Source organism: Sycon ciliatum, chromosome 12 (assembly GCF_964019385.1).
Source record: "Sycon ciliatum chromosome 12, ocSycCili1.1, whole genome shotgun sequence".
Classification (NCBI taxonomy): domain Eukaryota; kingdom Metazoa; phylum Porifera; class Calcarea; order Leucosolenida; family Sycettidae; genus Sycon; species Sycon ciliatum.
Genome location: NC_088654.1, coordinates 22,826,476 through 22,853,596, shown reverse-complemented (window position 1 = coordinate 22,853,596; position 27,121 = coordinate 22,826,476). Strand labels below are relative to the sequence as shown.

Sequence of the window (27,121 nt, the reverse complement as noted above, 5' to 3'; positions counted from 1 at the left end):
TTCCGTGACTGTAATTTCAGGTGGGTAGATGGGTTGAACTATTACTTGAAGTAACTACACTACAATTAGTAAATACATGTACTAAAATAGACTACATGTAGTACTACAGTAACTTACTTTAGACTTAGACTAGAGTACTTACTACTAGTAATACTAATGACAGAGACAACTGAAAACCTCAACGTTTTGTGTACATAATTGTGCTGGGCGCTACCGGTATAATACCGGTACAAGTATCCCGACATTGGACTGTATACTGTAGGCTGCAGTATACATGGTATAGGCTAGCCATGACTCTTTGAAACCTGTTCTGTTTCACTCAGACTTTCAGTACTTTCAGCCAAGGAACACCATACAAAAAGAACTACATGTGTAACAGTCATACCGCGCCGGACAGGTAGCGGACACGATCGACGGAGCTAGCACGCTGCACGGTCTGGGCTGGGGCTCTGGGCGTTCTTCTCTACTGCACGGAGCTGAGCGCTGAGTCTCTTCGTTTTGTTGCGGCTACCGACCTCGTGCAGCCCATGGCGCTAGCTTGACTTGAGTTGAGAGATGTGTGACCCTGGCATGGGCCTGGCGGATGGCTCACGAGCCCAGGCAGGGGCAGACGTGACTGGCAGTTTGATGCGCGATTTCTGGCCTGTCAAGTCGTCACAGACTCACACAACTCCAGCTCGTGCATGCTGATGAAGAACTGTTCGATCTGTGCGTGCGTGACCGATTCGGCGATTGTTTCGTTTACGATAAAATATCGGCGTGTAGAAAAAACAGGGAAGTGCGCAGTGTGGGAGCTCAAGTCAAGGGGGGTTTGTAGCAGTAGGCCCTGTCCCCTTTCGTTGCCGACGAGTACTGAGTTCGTGCAGTTGAGTTGAACTAACTGAATGATCTTCATTGATGTTTGTTGTAGAATGCTAGATGATGCAGGCCATGCTGTTCACGCACCACTAGTAGTACTGCTGTGGTACTGATTCCTCTGATTAGTGTAGAGTGTAGCCTTCAGTCCACCCTTGCCTTGGGAGACTGGATGAATTACTGAATCACTTACTTCACTTCCAGCTTGTGAAGCTGTGGTGTGCGGGGGGAGTGGGGATAGGTAGCGCTGCAGTTGTTGACCATTATTGTCGCTAGGACACGAAGATGCGCACTTCATCGCAAGTACCTTCACCGATAGCACGCTACCTGTCTATGCAACGACGTAGCGTCCGACGTCTGAGCTGACCTGCTGTGAAGGTAATACCAGTGGTCGTATTATTTTTTTACTTCGCCTGTCGCCTCAACGACCAAACACAGCGAACGACTGCCAGTCACCAAGCACTGTCTGCAAACGGGGCAGCGTGCCTTTGCTTGTTTTCAGGACGTTCAGTGAGCTATCGTGACGTACTTGTACGCCTAGCGTGTGCTTGTGTTCATGCATCGTCGTTCTCCCTCTCGAGTGGCTGGTCGGGAGAGGCTCGTCTGAGATTTCGTCCGTGACAAGTGCCAGTGTTACTAGCGCAGCAGTGGAAAGTACTGATTTTTGTTCTCTCTGTTTCACCGCCACGCGTCCTGTCTTTACTGGATGAAATCTACACCGAACGCGTGCAGCTGCGGGCCCGTGTTGTCTTGTTGCCGTTGTCCTTTGCTGCTTCGCTAGCTGTTCTATTGCATCTGTACCTGACTGGCTCTTGCCGAGCCCGCTGGAAAGATGTTGGGCAGAGGCGGTGGTGATATTTGCGCGGACTGCAGCGCCCCAGGTAAGCCCTGAGAGCAGCGTGCTGTTGTGTTTTATTTTGTAGCGAGCGCTGCACATGTAGCCATTGAGCTGCTGTCAAGAGTACTTCGGTGCTGCAAATGTATTCACCTACTGCGAAGTGGAGGTGGCTGTTGCTGCTGCTGCCCTTGTCGTTGCATCAGATTACGACGTAAATTAGTTGGGGCGCAAAGCTCCTAAATGTGCACAGAAAATTCCCTCCGAACTCGCCACATCCGACTGGATGCAGCGTTCCGCAGGATGTTTTTTGCATACACGTACGTGCACTAGCACTGTAGCCCCGATCGCTGGGTCACTCGAGTTCTTTCAAAACTTAGTTTCAATCTGTATTTTGTCAAAATAGATTGTGACACGGTAATACACCCATGCACGCTTTCGTGACCAGTATGGTCATGCCAAAAATCAAGATCTTCGTGACATGGTCCAACCGCTAGAGTGGTACATTCACAGAGAATTTCTACCGGTTGTTTTCAGAGAACTAACGTTAGCGCAGGTCAACTAAGGGAACTACATGCACTTGACTTTTGCTGGTGTACTGCTCGCTCGATCTAGCGGGTAGAAGACCAACAGCAGTCATTTCAACATAGTCTGGCATTTGATAAGCAGAGGCCAAAGCCGGTTGCATGAGAGTCAAGAGGAAATCTCCAGCAGATTATGATCTTGGTCAGTTGTTTTGCATGTTTATACATACCATGGAAGTAACAAAAAAAGTTGATTTGCAATAATTATGTAAAAAATTGCAACAGATGTTTCTTGGTGCTGCATAGTTTGTACCCGTACATGGTGGCCTAAGGGGCCGTCGCAAAAGAGTGCTGTCGTCCCTGAAACGAACATCGCTGATTTCGTACTCGGACCCCCTCCCTCTGAAACGAACGCAGCGTGCTATGCTGGACGACGAAATCGCATGCATGTGCGTGTACAGTGTCGGTCGACTAGCGATTTTGGCTCGCGCAGTCCCCCCCCCCCCCCCCCAACGAATTGTGTTCATTTCAGGGATGACAAAAAAACGTTTGCAGCGACCCCTAGCTAGTATGGTGTATCCCCATAGACCAGAAACCATAGCATGTCCCAAACTCAGAAACCATAGCATGTCCCAAACTCGATAAAAACATTCGGTCAAAAATAATGTGGCAGAAATGCGGTGGTGCAAATTCACAGATAAATCCCCCTGGACGTTGAACGTTTGGTAGACCTATATGGCAGCGTGTTGTTTCCAGCATCGTTTTATCTGCGGTGAAATCATGCCGCCGAACATTACATTTTACAGCACACACCTCTGATATCTAGGCAGTGCGGGTCACATGCTCACCGTGAATGAAGCAGAGGTTCTCCGGCATGATAGTCCAGTGCCAGGCATGGGAGGATCAACAATCAGTTCACGTCATTGAAGAACAGCAGGTTGTGTGTGTTCGAAGGTGACATTCTTCAATACAAGAATATTGTGTTGTATATATAGAAGCCTTGCTTGATAGATTAATATGTTTTCGATTTCGACAGCATGTTACAAGGCGAGTGCTCTGCCAACCGGGTTATGGTTGTAGTCAGGAGGACTGCATGCGTCCTCGCCTTGTAACATGCTGTCGAAATCGAAAACATGTTTTAAAGAACATGTGTTGTACGTTTGTTTGGCTTACAATCTAAAAGTACAGAGCGTAAGTGCATGCATAACAAGAGTGGCACAGTGCGTTCATATGTTCACGGCGTGTGCAATGATCCTGGAGGGACCCGTGGAAAATGTAGAAGTAGTAGACTTGTATAGTCTAGACTGAAGCAGTTATTACGAAGAAGAGGTTATAGCCAGTTCGGCAATATTTGCAGAATCAAGTTGCATGTCATTGCAGTCAAGATGTGCAGAAACTAGGACGGAACTATAAGAAAGTTTTCGTTCATGCACTGAGTTTAAATTTGTTCCCTTTGACGGCCCGTGTAAGGCCAATGCTGTAGCCATTGTGCCAACCTCGCGTGACACGCTTGCTTGAGTCAAGTTGAGTGTACCACCAACAATGTCCTTCCGATATTCCTCCGTAGACTTGACGTTCATCATTCTTGGACCTCCAAATCAGTACGCCTTCATTTCTAGTCACTCACACAGACTGCGGCTCTGTTGAATATTACTATTCAGTGTCCGTATTTTCCAGCCAACGTTTGGGTTCGGCTGCATGTCTGTAACGGCTAAAGATGCAGCTGGTGCTACTCATACTGCTGTTGCTGTAGCTGATGATGATGCTGCTGCTGCTGCTGCTGCTGCTGCGGTTGATGCTGTTGTTGCTCATACTGCTTCTCGTACTGTTGTTGCTGCTGCGGCTGCTATGGTTGCTGTTGGTCTCAACACTCTTGTCGGTGTTTTTGGCTATTGTTGTGTTGTGCTCTCGTTGCTGTATGCCTGTAGGTCCGCAATGGGCATCTCTGAACCGTGGTATTGTGATATGCGACGACTGCTGCAGCGTCCACCGCAGCCTTGGCCGGCACATCAGCCAAGTGCGTCCCATACAGAGCAGCATGATGTACTGGCCACCGTCGTTGCAGGAGGTATGAAATACTGATGATCATTGTAGTCTGACAAGCACACACATGAGAAAATGGGTCGCTCGCAGCAGGGGAGGGGGTATGTGCTTCCTCCTGTTGACTTGACTTATACTATGGAGTTTCTCTTACTCAATGACTACATGTATGGATGCCATTCAGTGACTTGAAATCAGCATAAAAGACACTAGGTCCAATGTAGGTAGCAACCAACTTCTGTGTACTATCCCTGAAGTTGCTACCATGACTTCCAGCAGGCACCCATTGTCGCAGTGAGTATAGCGTTACCATGTATTAGCGTATACTATGTTAGTCTGAGTCTCAGCACTACACCGTGTTCATGCACACTGTCGTCTTTGGCTGCTGCTGCTGCTGCTGTGGTTGTGATTGTAGAGCGCTGCTGCAGCTTCAGTGGCTGTGGAGTGCTGCTGCAGTTGATGTTGCAGCTGCTGCTCTGTATGTGGCTGATGTTGTTGCTGCTGCGGCAGTTGTGGCTGATGCGGTGGCTGATGCTGCTCCGTATGTCGCTGTTGCTACGGCTGCGGCTAGTGCTGCTGCTGAACCTACTGCTACTGTGGCGGTTGCTGTTGGTGTTGTTACGTTTTTCCAGGTCCTTTTTTACTGCTACTCCGAGTTTCGTGTTAAAATGCACTCATCAGTTGTGTGATGACTTGGTAGTGCCACTCGGTGGTGTCATTGCTGTGCGACACGGTTACTGATCGCAGTGCCTCTGTGCATTCTCCCATTTGTCTTCCCATCTAGATGTTTGAGAACTTGGTAAGCAAGGGAGCTAATTCAATATGGGAGCATTCGCTGAAGGATTCGCGCGTCGGCACGCGCAAGCCGAACCCCAAAGACAAAATCGAGTAAGTTGCCACTGTGCTCGTTGTGCATGATCAAGTCCTGTACAGTGTTGCTCAATGAAATCCAGTCCGGCGCATCACTCAAGCTTGCGCCGTGCACTATTTTCCAGCCCAGTGTTCTGTGGTCTAGGGCTACGCAACGCCCAGCGCGTACTTGAGTGACGCCGCGGACTAGATTTCATTGGTAACACCTGGTTTAAAAGCGGCACAAGCTATGGGACCTGCCAGCCTAGCACGGTCTTTAAACGTAGGTGGTCTCTGAAATGAGGGGGACCCTTGCACATTCTACACATTTGATCCAGAGGAATCGATGAGTGGTCTTACATACCAGGCGGTTGCTGAAACCAGGTTGTCCCTTTACCAGGTTTTACCTATTGTGCATAATAATATGGAACACCATAGTGCACTATCTGCAGTATGCCACTAGTGGGTGCATGGCTTATTTGCTGTGGTATTGATGTGTGTGTGTGTGTGTGTGTGCATGTGTGTGTGTTTGTGTGCGTGTGTGCGTGTGTGTGTGAGAGTGTGTGTGTGTGTGTGTCTGTGTGTGTGTGTGTGTGTTTATGTTTGTTTCTTCAGTCGCGTGAAGAGCAAGTTCATCCAGGCGAAGCATAGCAAGCTGGCGTTCATGAATCGACCACCGGTCAAGGACAGCGACGAGAATGCAATACTGGACTTGAGCTATGTAAGAAACTGGCGACGGTCCCGCTGTGACCCTGTGATTGTGCCAGTATATGTGGCAGTGTGGCAGGCCTCCTGTCACTGTTTGGGTTGCAATGAGGCCGAGACCCTATGGTTGGTCAAGCTGCCCCTGCCTCTCCCCACTCCTGCCATTCCATATGTCTCATCGCTGCCTTGCTGCTTTGTGCCGTCAAATGGTGTGTGTGTGTGTGTTTTTTTGTAAAAAAAACTGGCAGTACTGCTGTTGCAATGCTGTATGCTAACTGTTATGACGCATTGACGGCTTTTTGGTCCCGTTTTCACGGAGACATTTTACCGTGCTTGAAAAGTAGTTGCTTTTAGGCCCACGGTCACACTGAAACGTCGAATTTGAAAATGTTTTCCAAAACGACACTGAAAAGGAAAATGCACCATGCAGCCCGCCACCCCTAACCTCTCAGTGAGCGTGTGGGAGTTAGCGAGCACTAATGCCATAGCCACACGTGCGCACCATGGCGGCTGGTATTGCTTATACCGGTACCTAAGTGTGAAGGAACATGTGGGCGTGCCACACCTAGACGTTACGTTGCGCAAATGCCAGCTGGTGGTTGCTGTTAGGAATGTTGCATGTTGACTAGAGCAAGGAGAACACCGATGTGTGCATGCATTATCTTTCCATCTGTGTACGAATGTACAGCAACTGCACGTGTGTGTGTGTGTGTGTGTGTGTGTGTTGTCGCCGTGCGACTACCCTGATCTAATAATACTCATGCCAGTTGCACTACAAACAATCCACTCATGACATCTTGCTCTAAAAGGCGAGCTGCCTGCAAACTTGGATTCACACAAGAGCCATAAGAACACGAGGTCAATCTTGGTGATCAGAAAAAGAGAGAAGCTGATTAGGAACGCGCATGCCTAATTTATACGGGCCAAGATCGCGCATGCCTAATATGCGCGCGTACCATACTGCGCATGCCTATAGCCATTCAGAATATGGAAGGAGCGCGGCAAGGTCAGAAAAAGTAGGCTCTAGCACTACAAATTTATGTCTAAGTGATAATTATGGAAATTACGATCGCGTTCGCGACATGTGTGGTGTGCCTGCCTGCCTGCCTGCCTGTGTGTGTGTGCGTGCATGCGTGTGTGTGTGTGTGTGTGTGTGTGTGTGTGTGTGCGTGCTTGCGTGCATGCGTGTGTGTGTTATCCTTCTGTCCATCTACCATACTGTGCAGCAACTGCATGCGTCGGTTAGAGGGAATAACCTGGAGACGGTGCTGAGGTTTCTGGCGCTGGGAGCTAAGCCAAACTTCCAACACCCGGTAAGGAAGTACATGTATCGGAATGCTAGCCAACCTTGAGTTCATTGCCTTTTTCCATGATATCCGTGTCTCATTACTATAGTACCTTACTACGAGTATTGTGTTGTTCACTGTTGCCAGCAATGTGCATGCTCTGACCTGATCTTCAAAAACGTAATGCTGAAAATTGAATTTGTTGACTGGGAATGATTGTTTGTGTGCCACTGGTGGTGGTAGTGGTGGTGGTGGTGGTGGTGGTGCTGATGCTCCCACTGCGACCGCTACCTCCACGGTTGCCACCACGGTTGCCACTGATGGGGTAGCAGTTACTAGTAGTAGAGCTCATAAGCGTGTCGTGCATCTTTTTTCTCCATGCTTTTAATTAAAATGGCTGTGTGTACTTGTATGTGCATGTGTATATGTATGTTTTGTGTATATGTATGTTTGTTTGTATGCTTGTGTATGCCTGTATTATGTGATCGTTGTGCACGTGCTTGCGCTTGTGCGGCACCTTGTCTTGTCCATGCACGTATAGGAGCGAGGGAACATGCCACTACACGTGGCAGCATCGGCTGGTCAGCAGCTGCAGTGCGAATTGCTGGTCGTGTATGGTGCTAACCCGTGCGCCCTGGATAGCCGAGGGCACACACCCGTGGAATGTGCAAGGTGAGTGCTAGGCCCCTGGCAGTGTAGGAAACCAGCTGTGCTGTTGCCGTCTTCGAACCATGTGTGCTAGGACTCGTGCACTTGCGCGTGTGTGTGTGTGTGGGGGGGGGGGGGGGTGCATGTGTTTGTGTGTGTATCATGTGTATGTGCGTGTGTACAGTACAGTACAGTGTGTGTTTGTGTGAAGGTGTTTGTGTGTGTGTGTGTGTGTTTATATGTGTGCGTGCATGCGCGTGTGTGTGGGGATGTGGGCGTGTGTACGCTCGTATGCGTCTGTGGCTGTGGGGTGGGGGGAGGAAATAGTGAGGTTCTGCCACACGGTAAAACGTGCCAAAGTACGTATGGAAACTTCGCTGCGGTACGGGATCAAGTTTCATACGGATTTTTTCATACCGTTTTCCGTGTGAAGAGCGCTTCACACGGACTGGACTCCGTGTGAAAACTGAGCGTACAGAGTACATGTGGCGGGGTGTTCGTGCATGCTACGAGCATGCTACGTACAGCAGAACCGGTGCAACGTACGGAAAATCCGTGTCAAACTTCACTGAAGTTGATACAGAGTTTGGTACGTAGGTCCGTGTAGCAGAACCTCTCTATTCATTGTTCTGCACACACTGTATAAACGTACTGTACTTTATGTGTAGACACTCCAACGCGTGTCTTGCTATGAAAGTAGGATCCGTGGGGCAGAACTCATCTTCTTTGGGTGCATTTCTTATCGACCAAACACTTGCTGAACTCTGATTGGCCGAGGGCAGTTGACCAATCATTTCAGGTGTGAAGTTCGGAGCCAGACTGATAGGCTTATAGTAATCATGCTAGGAGGGATGGTGGTTGGGGTTTGGGGAGGCCAGACATTTTCATTTTCATTTTCTTACCACCCAAACGTTTGCTGAACTCCGATTGGCCGAGGGCAGTACAGCCTAGTCTGGCTGTGAACCAAGAGTCGACCCTAGCAACGGGGCCCCTGGTATTGCCCAGAGCAAGCTGTCGCCCCGACCCGCATCGCAGGTTGCCACGGCAGATTTGTAGTCGAATAAGTTGTTATGCAGTAGTATGTCTGGGTGAGGCTGGGGCGATTGATCTCCTGTGCCAAATGACCTCTTATTGTGTTGGTTACCTAACCAAGCTTTTACTATCTATTTTATTTGGAAGAATTTGTAGCCTGGGAGACCGTTTTTGGGGTAGTGGTGTATAACTGTGTGAAACATGAAGTGGCTACAGTGGAGCCTGCACGCCCTGAGGAAAGTTTCTACCATACAAGCAATTCAATGTGCTTTGTGCGGCGGTGTTGTTTACGATCTCTTTTCCGAGTGCAGAATCGCTGGCTATCATGAAACGGCGGATCGGCTAATCGAATGTCAGTATGAGCTGACGGATCGTCTGGCATCGTATGTGTGTGGACGTCGCCCGGTCCACGTGTCAGGAGAGCATCATATTCTTCCAGCGCTGCCGGGAAGGTGTGTGTGTGTGTGTGTGTGCGTGTGTTTGTGTGTGTGTGTGTGTGTGTGCGTGTGTGCGTGTGTGTATGTGTGTGTGTATGTGTGTGTTTGTCTTTTGTGCGGTTGTTCTAGCACTCCTTGCTAGTGGTAGTGTGTACATTTTGCCAGGTCAAGTCAGATGAAGATGATAGCCCGAGATATTCCCCAAACCGGTGTCAAGTCTGTGTTTGTGTGTGTGTGTGTGTGTGTGTGTGTGTTTGTGTGTGTGTGTGTGTTTGTCTGTGTGTGTACATGTATGTGCGTTCGTCTGTGTGGGTGGGTGTTCTCATGTGTGGGTTCTGTGTGCCCGATTGTTTTGTTTCGGCGTGATATTTGTGCAGTACGGATGTGTCAGAACACGCTATCGAAGCACGCTATCGACTGCGCAATGTAAGCTATAATATACCTTATGCTTCTTGTAGTTGTCCTTATGTTTCTAGCGTGGCTGATGAGCCAGCTGTCATTGGCATGGCTTGTAGAGCACTTACCATATTTTACTGGTTGTATCGACCCCAGTTGTAAGTCGACCCCCGTACTCATCGCCTCGGTTTCCTGATTTACTAGGTGTAGTAAAACCATTGTTGTAAGTCGGCTACCTCCTCCCCCCCCCCCCTGTTTTTTAGTTTGAGGTTTGGATCGTAGAGGGCCGATTTAACACCGGTATAATACGGTATCAGTAGATTGGCCCTCTGCCCGTCCCATGGTATTGTCATCATTGGGGCTTACTGACCGTGCATTAGGGCGCGTTCAGACTACCGTGAATCCCGTCAAACACAGTAAAACGTTTCCGCCGGTAACGTGCCAGTATTGTCACATGATCAAATCACCTTGGAAACTTTCCCAATCGGTCACTTGTTATCAGTAGCCTGAACGCGCCCTTACAGTACTTGTGTAGTTTCTACTCTGTTGTGCCATCCGATATTGGAATAATTATGTAATTGAAAGACTTCACTCTGTGTCGGTTCTTGTTCATCAGTTTGAAAACGTTGAGCATGCATGTGTTTGGGCATTTTCCGTTACAGTTGTCGAATTCTTTCTTTGAAGAGCTGGCAGCGGACGTGTATGATGAAGTGGACCGCCGAGAAACAGAGCAAGGTAGGGTGTAAAACTGGGGTAGCTGCCGGGTACTCTATCTACATTGTATACGTGTGACTGGTACTCCAATATTCGGGGGGGCATTTTACCCAGGATAGGTACCATATTCCCAGGGCAGGGTACATTTTACCCAGGATAGGTACGATATTCCCAGGGCAGGGTACATTTTACCCAGGATAGGTGCAATATCCCAAGGGCGGTACACAACTGCCCAGTATAACGTTAGGTAGTACTATTCCCAGGGGGAGTTGTAATAGGGGAGGTGCCATATTCCCAGGGTAGGTACATTTTACCCAGGGTAGGTACAATATTCCCAAGGGAGGTATGATGTTCCCAAGGGAGATATGATATTCCCAAGGGAGGCACAAAAGTGCCCTTGATAGGTACAATATTCCCAGGGGTTGTGCACTCTTTCCAGTGGAGATTTCCATGTTCCCAGGGAGAGGAAGCTGAGATATCATGTGCAGGAAGTTAACCCATTTGCTAGCAGCTGCGGTTCTTCCGAAGGTTCAGTGTGAAGCCTGCCACGTGTCACACACCCCGCGAGTGCTGTTGTGGAGGCGTGCAAGGGCAACCAAATTTGCATACATCTAGCTACACGAGAAGACAGGATAGACGAATAAGCACAACGAATGAACATTCGTGCAAATAGACATTTTAGCTCTCAACTAACAGACTATGACAGCCACACTAGTTCAATTTAGAAAGGAAAAGAACATAATGGATACGAGTTAAGAGTAACTCTCCATCACTGTAACCAGATACTATAATTATACAGTCAGAAAGTGCAACAACTAGGCACAAAACTGACCGTGACTGAGCCATTCGACGTCCTGTCCGTTTCCTTTCTACATTTATTATTGGCTCAACATCCGAGTTTCAAACTATTTCAATTGTTTTTTTTCTTTTGCTCTTCCTGGTGTTCTACTGTTTCTTGTTTGCAGTATGGCTGGAAACGCATCAGTCAGTTGTCATGGGAACTGGACAAGTGTCCATTCCCTTCTTGCCGTTCAATTCATCGTACTCAGCAACTCGCTTTCAGGTACACATTGGCTAGGTATACTAGTCTTTGCACATTGCACTTGTGTTACCACGGTGTGCGCGGGTGTGCATATGTGTGTGTGTGTGGGGGGGGGGGGGGGGGGGTGGATGTGTGTGTGTGTGTGTGGGGGGGGGGGGGGGGGGCTGTGGGAGTTGAATGTGTGTGATTGTGTGTGTGTGTGTGGGGGGGGGGGGGGGGGGGGCTGTGGGAGTTGAATGTGTGTGAATGTGTGTGATTGTGTGTGTGTGGGGGGGGGGGGGGGGGCTGTGGGAGTTGAATGTGTCCTGAAGTGCAACTACTAGTAGGTGGCTAGGAGTGGCAGGAGCATGAAGTTTTGAAATGGACTGTAGGAGTGGCAGGAGCATGAAGTTTTGAAATGGACTGTAGGAGTGGCAGGAGCATGAAGTTTTGAAATGGACTGTAGGAGTGGCAGGAGCATGAAGTTTTGAAATGGACTGTAGGAGTGGCAGGAGCATGAAGTTTTGAAATGGACTGTAGGAGTGGCAGGAGCATGAAGTTTTGAAATGGACTGTAGGAGTGGCAGGAGCATGAAGTTTTGAAATGGACTGTAGGAGTGGCAGGAGCATGAAGTTTTGAAATGGACTGTAGGAGTGGCAGGAGCATGAAGTTTTGAAATGGACTGTAGGAGTGGCAGGAGCATGAAGTTTTGAAATGGACTGTAGGAGTGGCAGGAGTATGAAGTTTTGAAATGGACTGTAGGAGTGGCAGGAGCATGAAGTTTTGAAATGGACTGTAGGAGTGGCAGGAGCATGAAGTTTTGAAATGGACTGTAGGAGTGGCAGGAGCATGAAGTTTTGAAATGGACTGTAGGAGTGGCAGGAGTATGAAGTTTTGAAATGGACTGTAGGAGTGGCAGGAGCATGAAGTTTTGAAATGGACTGTAGGAGTGGCAGGAGTATGAAGTTTTGAAATGGACTGTAGGAGTGGCAGGAGTATGAAGTTTTGAAATGGACTGTAGGAGTGGCAGGAGTATGAAGTTTTGAAATGGACTGTAGGAGTGGCAGGAGTATGAAGTTTTGAAAATAGACCCCTCTGCTATTCTCAGTACTCTGGTTTTCTATGTTTGTTGATGACTTTGTAGAGCAGTGTGCCGGGGTGTCCCATGATTCCTGCACGCTGTGCGTCTACGCTTGTCTCCTGGGTGTAATTCTGCACTGTGATCTGTGTGTTCTGTGCTTGACGTGTGGTGTGTTCTCAGGGTCGTCAAAAGCTCGCCACATTCAACTCCCGTGACTTTGCCACTCTGATCATTGATATTCTGACCGACGCTAAGCGAAGACAGATGGAGAGCATGGAGAAAAGTAGGGCTGCATGATATGCTGGGCAGTGGAGCAGTTGAGCTGTGTCACATGTTATGTCATGTGATCATGTTTGAATGGGAACTGTACATAGCACATGGGCACTGGAACCAACATGGCCGACATCATGTGACCCATTTAACCAGGGATTGACAGGAGTTGGAACCAACATGGCCGACATCATGTGACCCCTTTAACCAGGGATTGACTGGGGTTGGAACAAACATGGCCGACATGTGACCCTTTTAACCAGGGTTGACTGGAGTTGGAACCAACATGGATGGCATCATGTGACCCATTTACCCAGGGTTGACTGGAGTTAGAAGCACTGGAGTGGGATATGTAGGCAGTGGGTATCATAATGTCTATTATCAAGAGTACATAACCCGCTGGCACAAGAGTGTGCAACTGCCTGCACAACCTCTATGCAGTACTGCGATGGCAGAACTTCACTTCACGTGACATAGTTCAAAAGGTTACGGTGGCAAACGGTGCACAATGACCACGAGAGAGTTGAACCCAAAGCAGGGCTGCATCTATTATGCACAGGGTGCAAGGACTGTGTACGGATTCGGCACGTGATGTGAAGTTCTGCCGTCACAGACCCCATAGCTGGAGCTGCACACTCTTGGGGGTTATGTATTCGTACTCTATTGGTATTATGCCGGCCGGCTATATGGTTTCATCACTCCTGTCGCGGTGGTGGTTGTGACAACACATGCTGTGTCTTCTAACGCTATGTTGTACGCCATGCCAATATCACAGGTACCGTCGAGGGCAACCTTGTACCGATCGACGGCCTGGAAGTCATCCAACAGCAGCACCTCGAGGAGATGAGAGAAATGCAACGGCAGCACGAGAAGGAAGCGGCAGCATCAACCGATGGAGCAGGAATGGATCCAGCGAATAGAAATGATCACAATGAAGTCGATGGTCCCAGTGATGGTGGTGAAACGCCCATGAATTCAAAATCGCCGCCGGTACGTCAGCAAGTATGCACACGTTTAGGGATTTAAAAAATACGGGAATGATGAAAGGTGGCGACTGGACCACAGCTTCCATGTAGTGATAGATCATCGTTGGCCATAAGTAAGCCCTGATTTGAGTCCTGGTGGAGAAACACAATTTTTATTCAGACTTTTCTATTTTCAACTCCCTCAACCTTATGATCATGGCCAAATGAACTTGTGATTATCGAAGTACATGAATATTGCAACTGGGGCCATGTCGGTTTTGGCAGTTGTGTGCATGTGTGTGTGTGTGGGGGGGGGGGGGGGGGGGGAGGGGGGGGTGCATGCGTTTGTGCGTGCACGTGTGTGTGTGTGTGGGTGTGTGTGTGTGGGTGTGTGTGTGGGTGTGTGTGTGTGTGTGTATCTTGTTCGCTATCGTTGCTATGAGAGAAAATCTGTGGATGCACATCCAGTGCATTTGCAGATTTGCGTGCTTCTCTTGCGATGGGCGTATACATGGTACATGGTGTGTGTGTGTATGTGTGTGTGTGCTCAATGGTGGTGTGATCATTAATTATGTGTGACTGTGACGTTATGTGTGTGTGTGTGTGTGTGTGTGTGTGTGAATGTGTGTGTGTGTGTGTGTGTGTGCATACACTGTGATGCTGAACTGTATTAGGGGCATGATATCTATGATCAAGTGCAACATGACTATGATGAGGTGTCTTTTGAGGCTGGAAAGATCAAGTTTTCGTCTGTAGAAAAACAGGTATGGCCACTTTAACCAGTAGAGTTCCCCTCCCCCCTCCTCCCCTCTCCCCTTTCTTTCTCTTTCTCTCTCTTTCTCTCTCCTTCTCCCTTTCCCTCTTTCTCCCTCTTTTCCTCTCTCCCTATCCCCCCTCCCTTTGCCCTCCCCTCCCCCCCCCCCCCCCTCTCTGTCTCTCTCTCTCTTTCTCTCTCTCTCTCTCTCTCTCTCTCTCTCTCTCTCTCTCTCTCTCTCTCTCTCTCTCTCTCTCTCTCTCTCTCTCTCTCTCTCTCTCTCTCTCTCTCTCTCTCTCTCTCTCCTCTCCCTCTTCTTCTTCTGTTTCTTCTGTCTTCCTCTACCTGTCCCTTACATTCCTTCTCCTTCCCTCGCCCCTCCTTCTTCTTCTTCTCCGTCTCCCTCTCCGTCTCCCTCTCTCCCTCTCCCGGTCTATATATACGAAGAGGATGCAACTCTTTACACTTTACCTCCATGGGATGGTCGAGGGGCAGTTGCACAGTGAATATCATACCCCATCATATTTGCCCAGGGAACGCAGACTTCCGATTTTGCAGAATATGCCTCCTTCTATGCAGTGATAATGTGCTGAGGAGGCAAAATTGGGTCAGGGGTTTGAAACCGGCAAAGGGGAGAACATGAGGCTTGGACCTCCAATAGCCTGTCTAACGCAATGGGCTCTCACAGTAATACACCACTACCCCCAAAACGGTCTCTTGGCTACATACTCTTCCAAAAATAAAAAATTTAAATAACTAATTTCAAATCAAAATCAAAATTTTTGGGCCAGGCCCATCTTCAGGAATAAAAGTCAAGAACTAAGATTACTTGTATCGCTGGCTACAAGCGAGGGTCCCTGGTTCGAGTCCTGGTGGTGACAGTCAATTTTTTCTTCAGACATTTCCCGTTTGTCTCTTTCCGTCAGGCGAAATAGCACGTCATCGTACATTTGAGATCAGCGGGAAGAAGATGACGACGTCCACTAATTTAGTATCTGTGCACACGAATCTGCTGTGTGTGTGACTCTGTGTGTCAGCTATGATATCATCTTCTGTGGTTCCATGGCTAGCATGTACGTCTGAATCATCCTGCAAAGTTTGAATGACGTAGGTTGAGCGATCGCTCCGCGAAATATACTTTTTGAAATTCTCTTCATAGTATATCTTCCACCATTGAAATTTCGAATTTCTTCAAAAAAAGTGCTGAGAGGGGTGGCTTGCAACCTCGATGTGGCTTGTTCCAGGCATGCTTTGGAGCCATCTTCTGTTGAAGTAGTGGCGGGGATCTGCCCTGCAACTGCTACAACAAAAAATGATTCGATCTGAGAAAGGGTGAGACCGCGAATCTCGGTTGAATATTGAGTATTTCAAGCCTTTTCACGACGAAGATGGAGTTCTTTTTGGAGATGGACGTCGCGGCAAAGGACATGGTGTCCGACGTCTGGCGTCTGGTGAAGCCAGGGATCATTTGTCCAGTCATGTCGGCAGCCTAACCGTCGGTAAGCTTGTGTTTGGATCCCGTTCTGCTCGATGTGGTAGATCACAAACAATTTGATATCGCACAAATTGATCTCAGCATCGTGCGTACGGTATTTTATATTCAGAAAAGCCCAAAGTGTCTCTGTGTGGCCGTCCTATGCCACGAGAAACTCCAATCAGGCTCCTATGTCCTCTGCCTTCATGATTGAATGTCCACTTCGTTTGAACAACGAACACAACAATCGAGGACGGCTTTGCAATGAAAAATACAGCTGTACTGGAGCTGAAAAAAAGAAGAAAAAAACGTGCTCAGGATGAGACTCGAGTACACGCATACTCTCCCAGCAGGTGAAACGCAAATTTTTGTGAAAAATGCGTGACGCCGACTGACCAGTAATTTCGCCTGACGCCTCAAACCAGTTAATATTACTTGTATGGCTATTATATCTGACAAAAATGATGCGACAGATAGCACCAAGAGAAAGCAAAGGATAGCGCGAACAAAAACAGCAGCGACAGCAGCAGTAGCGGAAGCAGTAAAATAACACACGAAACAGGCTAGAAATAACATCACAATCACAAAGCCAAGTGGTAGCATCACACCACTCCCAGCAAAGAGTAAGCATGTTTGTACTATTTAAAAAATCTGAAACTGAACATATCGGTGACAAGTAACGCATAAACACCTAAACATCGCCCAACAAATGCCAGCCCTTGTCTGTATTCATTCTTCTTTCGCATGAAGAGGGCCTCCATGATTCGGCGGTCTACGTAGGATCTTTGTCTCTGGGCGAGAATTGAGGCTTGGGAGAATGGCAAAGATGACCCGGGGAAAATGTGACGCTTCTTCCGGTAATGTTCACCCCAAGGCTTCCCCTGTGTGACATTCTTCGCCTGCCCGTGGAGCTCCTCGCTACGTAGACCGCCGAATCATGGAGGCCCTCTTCATGCGAAAGAGGAAACCGGCGGTGAATATGGACAAGGGCTGGCATTTGTTGGGCGATGTTTAGGTGTTAGGCGTTACTTGCCACTGATATGTTCAGTTTGTGCTTTTTGTAATAGTACACACATGCTTACTGTTTGCTGGGAGTGGTGTGATGCTACCACTTGATTTGGGTGATTGTGATGTTATTTCTAGCCTGTTTCGTGTGTTACTTTACTGCTGTTGCTGCTGTCGCTGCTGTTATTGTTCGCGCTATCCTTTGCTTTCTCTTGGTGCCATCTGTCGCATCGTTTTTGTCAGATATAATACCATACAAATTCTTTGTTCTTGACCTTTATTCCTGGAGATGGGCCTGGCTGGAAAATATGGATTTGGATTAATTAAATATTCGTTTGTAGCCGCGAGACCGTTTTTGGGTAGTGGTGTGTAACTGTGTGAAACATGAAGTGGCTACAGTGGAGACTACGCACCCCGAGGAAGGTAACTTAATGGGCATTTCTGAATTGGTCTCCTGTTTCAAGTAAAAACCTTACCCAGTGTTATTGTGTACTTGTTTTCTTCATGAACAGAAGAATAAGGCTAACAGGGATGTGCCTGATGGATCGAGTCCTGACAAGGTAAGTACTGCTATCAAGGCTGATAGCTCTGCAGCACAGGTTCAATGACAATGTGCTGTGATAGAAGAGTTGTAAATTACAATCATTGCCATCACTTTGTCCTAGCTTCCGCAAGAACAGTTGCAGTGGCTGTTATGTCTTTAGCCTATATTTTCTTCACTCTGTTTTCTTTGTATTGCTAACACACTTGCGAAGAGTATTAGACAGCTGTGCACCACATTTGCAAAGGAGTCGGATGACACACCGTGACCTTCTCTTTGTCATGGGCTATATCACCACCAACGATAACTGCTGGGACCGTACTTGATGTTGGAATGATGTACATGGCACAAGCAAAGTTATGACACTGGGTTTGTATGGAGTGAAGCCAGTGCAGCTATCCACGCTGTACTACTAGTGTTATGCCCGGCGTAAAACACGCCGATGCTTTGGTTTGGTCTGATTTCCCCGTGTACACACTGCAAGGACTGCCCCTGGATTCCTTCTGGTGCTACCAGTGTATTTTATTCACTTGTTCCTCTTCATCGTGTTGTGCCATCGTTTAGCCACCCGTGGCGCCGAAACCCTCCATGAAGCTGGCGCGTACGCGTGATGCCGAGGTGCAGACACCGCTACCAGCGCTGATGGAGTTGGACGGACCACAGTCAGGTGCTTCTCAGGATACACCATCAACATCCTCGGCAAAGACGAGCGACAACGCATCGAGCGCTGATACGAAGGATAGAGTACTAAAGGAAGCTGAGGTTGGTTTGATTATTATTGAGTGCAATGGAAGTTTTGCCAGAGAAATATGCACACCATCAAAATGTATATGCCTGAAATCTTTCACTCCTTAGAGTACTATTTTCTTTCAGCAGTAAGTTAGCCCCCCCCCCCCCCCCCCACGTGAACTCCCACTCTTCCACTCTCTTTGTCTCTTTTCTACTCCCTGTCTGTCTCTCACTCCATCCTCAGGGTCTCTGTCCGTCTCTATCTATCTCTATGTGTATAGGTCTAACTATCACTCTATCGTTGTGTGCTCTCACCCCAGTATCGTATAGAGCAGCTGTTGCAGCTAAACTCCGGCATGGGAGAGGAGATACGGCTGCTGCAAGCCATGGTCCAGAAGCTGATGCAGGAGAACAGCATGCTACGCACCATGCAGCAGGGACGCGGCAGCATCAGCAGTAACATGTCTGGCACGAGCAGCCCACGCGCACAGCAGGACATGTACACAACGCATCACAGCCTGTCCCAGTCGGGCTTTGCCGCTGCAAGCGCTGCCGCCTCACTCTCACAGAAGACAGGTGGTGGTGGCGGAGGAGGAGGCCATCGGTTTGTGTCCAGCAAATCTGTACCAGAGCCGTTCACCAAGCCGATCACTCCCTTCGCAAAGAGTAGTTCGCTGGCCGAACCACCGCCGATCCCGGAGAAGAAGCTTCCGCGTCGACAACATGGCCAAGGCGAGCGCTCGTTGTCAACCTCAGCCGTTGTGAACAGTCCCACTTCGCCTACAAGCCCCGGTGCTGTCTTTCACCCGAGCGGCACTCAATTCCCTGCAACCACATCGTCGTCAGCGGCGGCAGCTAGCAGTGGACTGGCTATGACGGACGTCACACGGCAGACTGATGACACGCCACAGAGATCGCCGCAGACAGGCCGTGCATCACCTACAGTAGCACCAAGGCATCACGGCGGTGGCAGTGGACGTGGCTCGCCGCTAGCCGCATCACGCTCTTCGCCCATTGCACGGAATGGCCAGGACAAGGAGAGAGGCGACTCGCCGAAAGACGACCAGCCACGTAGCACAACCGTGAATGGCTCCCCGACAACAGCACCGAAGGAACCACCCAAAGTAAGTGGTACTCTGGCAGTGCTTGCGGGGAATGGTTTTCGAACTGGTCATTGTCAGGTGACTGTGCATATTCTAGAGGATGATGATTTGGACTACATATGCAATGTAGGTCTAAGTGGGGCATTGCTTTGAATTGGAATCATCCTGTGGCTTGCGTATACAGTTGAACTCTCTTAGTAGCTTTACATACTCTGATAATACATACAGTTGAACTCTCTTAGTACATACTCTGATAATACATACAGTTGAACTCTCTTAGTACACACTCTGATAATACATACAGTTGAACTCTCTTAGTACATACTCTGATAAGACGAACACTTGCTTAGTACATACATTGTCTGGGGTGTGTGTCTATTGCTTCATGTTAACGTATGCTTGGATAGTCAGTACCTCGCATACTAAGTACACTTTGCTGCTGCCCATGGCGCGCACGTATTATCAGAGTTCCACTGCCCCGCTGCATGGTCATCATGGTCATGCAGCGCCGGGGGCAGTGCAGGTTGGAGCTGCGTGAAAGATTTCTCAGTACACATAAATGTAGGGCTGTATATGTGCTCTTTGAGATGATGGCTCGGGTGTGTGCATGTATCCACTGCATTCTAATGGATGGTTCTGTGTGGGCCTGTATGTGTGTGTTTGCGTGTGCGTGCGCGTGTGTGTGTGTGTGTGTGTGTGTGCATGTGTGTGTGTGTGTGTGCATGTGTGTGTGTGTGTGCGCGCGTGCACGCGTATTTGTATGCTCTGCACGACAAAGCTACCGCCGAAGAAGCGGCGCGCACAGAGCGTCTACGACGTTGGAGCATCAGCAACAGCAGGAGGAGGTGGTGGTGGCGCAGGCAACGGCGGAGGAGGTGGTACGTCAATGGCTACACCAACCGGCAGTTCTACACTGAACTACCACCGCGCCAGTACGTTTGACGTAGCATCAGCTGACGACAAGACACGTATTGCGGCCACGCTGGGCTCATCCAACGGTCTTGGACGCTCATCTCTGATCATCTCACCAGGGGCAAAGGTAGGGACATGTTACCATGGTTACCGTATAATACACATTGAGGAGCTACTGACATGATTACATGAAGCAACAAATGACGGCTGGAAGTATTTTTATTGTCATCAATGCAAACCCGTCTCTTTCTTAGAGAACGCCTTGTTTGGACTACTAGTCCTTTATAGCCCTCCAAAGTGCCTGAGTATGTACCCTAATCTATATTTTCTGACTTGTCTCATTCTGGACACTTTTAGCATTTCGAAAAAAGGTGTCAAACTGGTGAATTTTTTGGAAAAAGTATTTCGGCATGATCTACCTTTAAAAAGGATTTTGCAGAATAGAGCTTTTCCTCTGTCTACACAGTGCTCGATGCCCTGCATAGGCAGATGTTTCTTGCATTGAAGGCGAAATGAGGTGCTAACAGTTAAAACTGTTGCCCGGTGATTGCTTTTGCGGGAAACTCCTATTTTTTTTAAACTGTACATACTTCGTCCGGAAAGGAAAAAAAAGACGTGACTTCAATCCAACTGCCAGTTCTGTTGAGTTGACCTCTGAAGAATTGAGCAATGGTGAATCCGATTGAAACTCAAACAGAGCCAACAGTTCACAATTATTTTGTATGATAGTGTGCGACAATCCCCACACTGTGTTGCTCTATGAAATCCAATCCAGCAAGTCGATGCAATGCTGGGCGCTGTGCAGCGCTGGACCTGCCAGCACTGGTATACTAGTCATAATTGACAGCTGGCCCGGCGTACAACGAAGCATAGCGCGTACCTGTACAGTTTTGCACAGGCACTTGGCTGATACCACACAAAAGTATGCACTCTCACGACGCAGTTAGCAAAATTTGACAGCGGTCTGGGTCACGTGACTGAAGTGCTTACTTGAGTATTGAGTTGGTGCAGGGCGCTATTGTTGTAGTGCGTTATTTTGTGTACGTTGTGTGTACGTCATGTTGGTGCATGCGCGTGTTGCTGTGGCGTGAAAAGCAGTCTTCGTCTTGAGTTCGTCATGTCTAGTTGTGTTTCCGTAGTCGTCTTGCAATAAACAGTCGTCTAAATGTAGTTATCGTCGTCCCTTTGTATAAGTGTGGAGATGGAACGGGACTGGGAGCAGGTGAAGAAAAGGCAGTTACAACACTATCTTGACGTGAGCGACTGGGTTTCATTGAGCAGCACTGTAGATACCTTCTTCAACAGGTTTCCCCGGTGACTATTGGCTGCTGGATATTTCAGGAGTGCTTCTTAGTTACTACCAACAGGCATCTGTGCTCTGCACACAAAATCATCACTAAGAGCTTCCCTGAGATTGCTCCATCTCCGTACCTGTGTGTAAATGGAGAATGTAAATTCATTGTGAATTCTCGCTCTTTCTCCACACCACCTTTCCAGAACTCCAGCACGTCCAACGCACCCAGATCGAACGCCATCAATCGCTACACTAACGAGCAGTCTGGGTACACTAGCGGTGGCTCACCAGCGATGCGTCGCCCGCCCAAGACATCGCTCACCAGCACGGGCTCGACATCGACCAGCGATGGTACATCGGTGGACGGTGGTGGTGGCAACAGTACAGGTACCAATCGTGGCAAGAAGACCAAAGAGCAAGATTTGGTTGTTCAGCAGACCGAACAGATCACCAAACGCATTCAGGACCTGCTGAGAACGGCCAAGAGCCAGGAGTTGACAAAGTAAGGCTTGTTCCGCGTGCATGTGTGTGTGTGCGTGTGCGTGTGCATGCGTGCGTGCGTGCGTGCGTGTGTGACGGGCATGCACCCACGTGTACAGACACTTGCACATGCAAACACACACACACACACACACACACACACACACACACACACACACATACACACACACATACACACCACACACACACACAAACACACACAAACAGATCACATGTACATACCTGATGAGGTTTCTTTGTGTACTTAATAACACCTACTGCCAGTCTGTGCAGTTGTGACGAGACCATTGTTCCGTTGGCGTGGCAGCACGCTGTGAATACCATACTCGGAATACACGAGAGAGCTTGGAAGCTCAGGACCCTACGCTATGCTTTTTTGCCTAGCTCATCATGCATGTTATTAGAACGGATGGACCTTTCTCTTTGGCCCCAACTTCGTTACGGTCTTATAGCGTTTTACGTCGACCATGACGGCTACAATGCCCAACCATACCACAACGAACTGATCGGCTACATCATTGTACATGTATTGCAAAAAGTTTCCATCTGTTCGAATAACATGCATGATGAGCTAGGCAAAAAAGCATAGCGTGGGGCCCTGAGCGAAATAAATAAACTTTCTCTTTGCATTCGAGAGTAATACGACACCGTCTACCACCTTGATGACCTAGGCAAAAAGCATAGGGATGTTATAAATTTTTCATTTCTCCTATTTTTTTTTCAAAACATAACCTGGGATTCGAACCCGCACTATCGCCCTGCATGCATTCCCCCGATACACTTCGCATACATTCCAAGTTGCTTCACGTTATGATCTTGCATTTGACAGTCCTATTTGAACATTGTGGCCAGCTGTCTTTGATGGTACGGTACGGGACAGGTACGGGATAGCGCCAGGCATGCCGATGGCACAAACAAACACGGAATTAAAGCTGTGTGGACCCTGGCTAGCGCCAGACGTTACTGAAGTAACGTCGTTTGCATAGCTACGGGAATAATTCACTTGAACTCCGATACGGCGTCCTGTTGTACGAGTGCCGGGCTGCCAGCATAGTGCTGCTTATAGAGGGAACTGGGCCTTTGACTAAGTTAGAGTGCCATGCATCCGTGTTTGTAACACTAGGTGCTGTGCAGCCCCACACCTTCCAATTTTGTAGGCGTGCAGCTGCACAGCACCTAGTGCTGCCTGACTTTCAGAGCCCGGATTTTGATGAGGAGCACTCTATTTTTGCTGGGCTGTCGCTGTTAAGTCTTTCTCGATTCGTGTTTGTGCTACCTCCAGTTATGGCTGTGTGTATTTTGGTGTATGTGTGTGTGTGTCTTTGTGCAAGTGCATGTGTGTATTTGTGTGTGTGTGTGTGTGTGTGTGTGTGTGTGTGTGTGTGTGTGTGTGTGTGTGTGTGTGCGCGCGCGCGCGTGTGTGCATGTATATGTGCATGTGTGTATGTGTTCATGTGTGTGTGTGTGTGTGTGTGCATGTGTATGTGTTCATGTGTGTGTGTGTGTGTGTACGCGCTTTCTGTAGGTTTATTGCCTGCTCAAGGAAAATTGCTGCAGCTGTGAATGACATGGCTGCCCTCTTCCCCAATGTAAGTGATGTATGATGTCATAGTTACTGTTCATGACATAATAATGACATCATAAAGGTCAATGTGCTTTTTTTAAACAACAACTGCAGAACTAGGAATCTGACACGTTCTCAAGTAGGAGTCTGACCCATACCATCATCGCTAACGTTAACATAGTGTTGTACCAAGAGTCCATAACCCCCCAGAATGCCCAACTTCACTGATCAGATCCGGGACGGCGAAATCCGTGTTGCACGTCATAGTGTGACATCATGAGTAGGTGAAGTGTGTTTGTGGTGGACCGCGACGACAGAATGACGCAAGTCAGACCCAAAAAATGACGTACATCACGGATTACGCTGTCCCACCACCCCACCCCAGTTGCGCACTCTGGGGGATTGGCCTCTTGATAGAGGTTGTGCGAAAGACGTGATGATGAGTCACCATATTTCCGATAGCCCTTGTAGGTGCCAAGTATACAGCGGAACCGCTCATGGGCGCTATGTATGTGACAGGGAGTCGCTAGTGCATCGCTAGCGCACGCTGTGACGCGACTTTGCGAAAGTGTCTCAATCGATCATGTAATTGTATAACTTCTATTGCAGTATTGGTCTCTCTCTCTCTCTCTCCCTCTCTCTCTCTCTCTCTCTCTCTCTCTCTCTCTCTCTCTCTCTCTCTCTCTCTCTCTCTCTCTCTCTCTCTCTCTCTCTCTCTCTCTCTCTCTCTCTCTCTCTCTCTCTCTCTCTCTCTCTCTCTCTCTCTCTCTCTCTCTCTCTCTCTCTCTCTCTCTCTCTCTCTCTCTCTCTCTCTCTCTCTCTCTCTCTCTCTCTCTCTCTCTCTCTCTCTCTCTCTCTCTCTCTCTCTCTCTCTCTCTCTCTCTCTCTCTCTCTCTCTCTCTCTCTCTGTTGCTACCCGACAGCGACCTGATTCAGACTCTGTACGCATGTCACTCGCATCGCTAGTCAGCAGTGCAGCTAGACTGAAGGAGGAGTGTCGCGTCGGAAATCAACTCTCCATTACCATTCGCCGGGACAACTCCGGAAAGATTGTGCCCGCAGACGAGGAAAAGGTGAGGCATTGACGGTATGCTAGTACATGTACGCGGGGTGAATTTCCAGCAGCAGCAGCCCAGCATGTATGCATCTTGCCCAATGAGAGATTTAGTATTGAGACGTGTGACACCTTATGTCAACAGTTCTCAAGTCAGTTGAAAATGCACTTCAATCCACCGCTACGTATTTGAAGACCAGGAAATTGTATGACCCTGAACCCCGAGACTACGCTCCCAGCATGTCAACAGCTCGACTCCATACTATTCCAGAGGTTCATAAGAACTGTGGCGTGTCTCACTTTCATGGTTGAGTAATCACGGCTTACAACTTGGGATAGAGGTCACCACAGTTGTGGTGTATGACTGCACCCAAGTCCTGTCGTCTTTGTCATTTTCACGACGAGCCTGACCGAGGGCATGGTACAGTGCTGGCAACTGAAATCCGACCACCCCCTGAGCGGTGCGCTCACATCGCAAAGAATCAACACGGGATGGTAAAACTACGAAACAGAGACCGCTAGAATGTGAACCCACCGCTCAGGGGGTCGGATTTCAGTTGCCAGCACTGTACAATCGTTGTAGAATAATGCAACACAGCCGCGGTTGAATATTGCTGTACTTGATCGAGGTATGCATGTCCCGCGCACTGCTCCTATACTTGTGTGGTGTGTATAATTATGCATGCATGCGTACGTGCTGTCGTGTTATGTCATGCCTAGGTTCGAACAGTGACACAGCAAGTCATCCAGTGCGCCTATGACATAGCCCGGGCTGCCAGAGAGCTGGTGCAACACGTCGAAGAGACATTGTTACGCGGCGGCACGGATCCAGATTCATCCAACTGACCCCGGCACGTTGCTGCTGATTCAGTGTGGTCGCTATGTAGGCCGCCCGTGCCTCTCAGCAAGGTCACATGGGTTCTAGTTTGATTGCGATTGCTGATCTTCTCCGTACCGCTGATACAAGCTTGGAAGTGTGATCCTTGAGCGTGCCTTGAGCGTGCACTCGCGCATGACAATGATGACTGTCTCATTATGGCAACATATCCCATTATAATACCATTATGGTCCAATGATGGCGATTATAGAATAAGAGATGGGGTCCGAGCCACAGCTGATTCCTGCGAGAGCCTATGATGGAGTCTGAGCCACAGCTGATTCCTGCCATGCGTCTTGTTGACCGAGCAAGTTAGTTGTGCTGTCTTTGACCGTGCCCAGTTCTCTGAACATCCAAACTGAGATATCCCATCATCGTGCTACGACCGCCAGAGATTTGCAGTCCTGTACATTGTAGACCCTGTAGCTACATTCGGCGGTAATCTGGAGAAGGTAGCAGATCACTGCTGGTAGACCACTCACACAGATTGCATTAATTTTAGTGTGGTCCCAACACTCGTTATTGAGACAACCTCTGACCCAGTCAGTCCTGTAAAGACGACTTTTCCCTCTAATTGTTGTACCTGTTGTTGTCCAAATAGATGCTATTCACCACTATGGCCGCACATGCATTGTGCCGCTGTCAGTTGAGTGTAGCTTATCACTGCCACGTGGACATGTGGATGTTGCCCGGCGGCGTGCTGCGGCTGGCTTCCTTGTGTTTCAGTTCAGTTGAGTGCTGTTTTAGTGCAGCATTGCCATGCATCATAGTACTGCCTCTTGTTTGCGTGCTCTGTCTTGATTGAAGGTGGCGAAGAGTCCTGCTCACTGGCTCTCGTTCGGTTTTGTCGGCAAATTTCTCCCGACCTCAATGTACTTTTGCCCGTCCCATTATTCATAATCCCCCCCCCCTTTTTTTAATGGCTTTTCTAGCACTGGTGTGTGGTATTTGTCGTGTGTCGACGGCAACCAGCTCACTTGCCAAGCCGCAGTCTCATGTCCAGTGCCGTGTATCTATAGCTTCATTATCTTCAAATTTACAAATTCACCCTCAGTCAAAGTTCAATCTAGCTTCACTGAGTGCCAGTTTGTTTGGGTTTCGGGATGGCATGGTCATGTCCAGAGTTACCGTTTCCGAGCAGGGAGTTGTGAAGGGCTTTCACGTCACGCTCCCTGCGGGTTCCGAGTGTTGGCCCGTGTGCTGCAGTCACGTATGGCTGGTTTTGCACAATTATTGAATTATCAAGTTTCGAAGTAAGACCGCTGGGCTGCACAGAGCCCACCAGCCGTGTTGTAATGTATTTCAGTGCTAGACTGACCAGGCTCCTGTGCAGTATAGAAGCTTGGTGCATGTCCACTGAGCAGGAGGGCCGAGATGTGTACTGTGTGAGCACTGAGATATTTGGGTAGCTCACTTCAGGGTTCCCCAATATGCAATGCACGTACCGGTACCACGTTCATATTGAATGTTTTATAGAATGTTTTATTTTCATGCGCTCGTGCCGTGGAGGCGGCATGCAGTAGCGGCTATGGCCTGGCACAATAATTATAATTAATTTTGTCACGATGTCAGCAGTCTTTTTTATTATGAGTAGCCTTCCAAATGAAAAGTGCTGGAGATAACCAAGGACGGTGCACCGGTGGCGAAGGTGGAAG

The 27,121-nt window shown here is 48.6% G+C and overlaps 1 protein-coding gene across 1 annotated transcript; it reads left to right on the top strand.

Moving 5' to 3' along the window:
* Nucleotides 1–525: 525 nt before the first annotated feature.
* LOC135828374 (ARF GTPase-activating protein GIT2-like) lies at nucleotides 526–26,526 on the top strand. The gene is made up of 21 exons (XM_065340826.1): nucleotides 526–1,736; nucleotides 4,143–4,282; nucleotides 5,039–5,142; nucleotides 5,719–5,824; nucleotides 7,035–7,121; nucleotides 7,636–7,766; nucleotides 9,086–9,226; nucleotides 9,589–9,637; nucleotides 10,270–10,342; nucleotides 11,287–11,384; nucleotides 12,604–12,706; nucleotides 13,469–13,683; nucleotides 14,333–14,422; nucleotides 17,404–17,451; nucleotides 17,997–18,194; nucleotides 18,482–19,285; nucleotides 20,043–20,303; nucleotides 21,674–21,972; nucleotides 23,497–23,560; nucleotides 24,459–24,608; nucleotides 25,310–26,526. Exons 1-21 carry the CDS (start codon nucleotides 1,688–1,690, stop codon nucleotides 25,433–25,435), a joined length of 3,336 nt encoding a protein of 1,111 aa, XP_065196898.1. The 5' UTR covers nucleotides 526–1,687; the 3' UTR covers nucleotides 25,436–26,526.
* Nucleotides 26,527–27,121: the final 595 nt, after the last annotated feature.

What these genes read in the sequence shown, in the direction of transcription:
- LOC135828374 (XM_065340826.1), top strand. Translation starts at nt 1,688, where the DNA reads ATGTTGGGCAGAGGCGGTGGTGATATTTGCGCGGACTGCAGCGCCCCA. An exon ending in ACTCAGCAACTCGCTTTCAG is followed by an intron (nt 11,385 to 12,603) that starts GTACACATTGGC and finishes GTGTGTTCTCAG; the next exon opens with GGTCGTCAAAAGCTCGCCAC. An exon ending in GAGTACTAAAGGAAGCTGAG is followed by an intron (nt 18,195 to 18,481) that starts GTTGGTTTGATT and finishes CTCTCACCCCAG; the next exon opens with TATCGTATAGAGCAGCTGTT.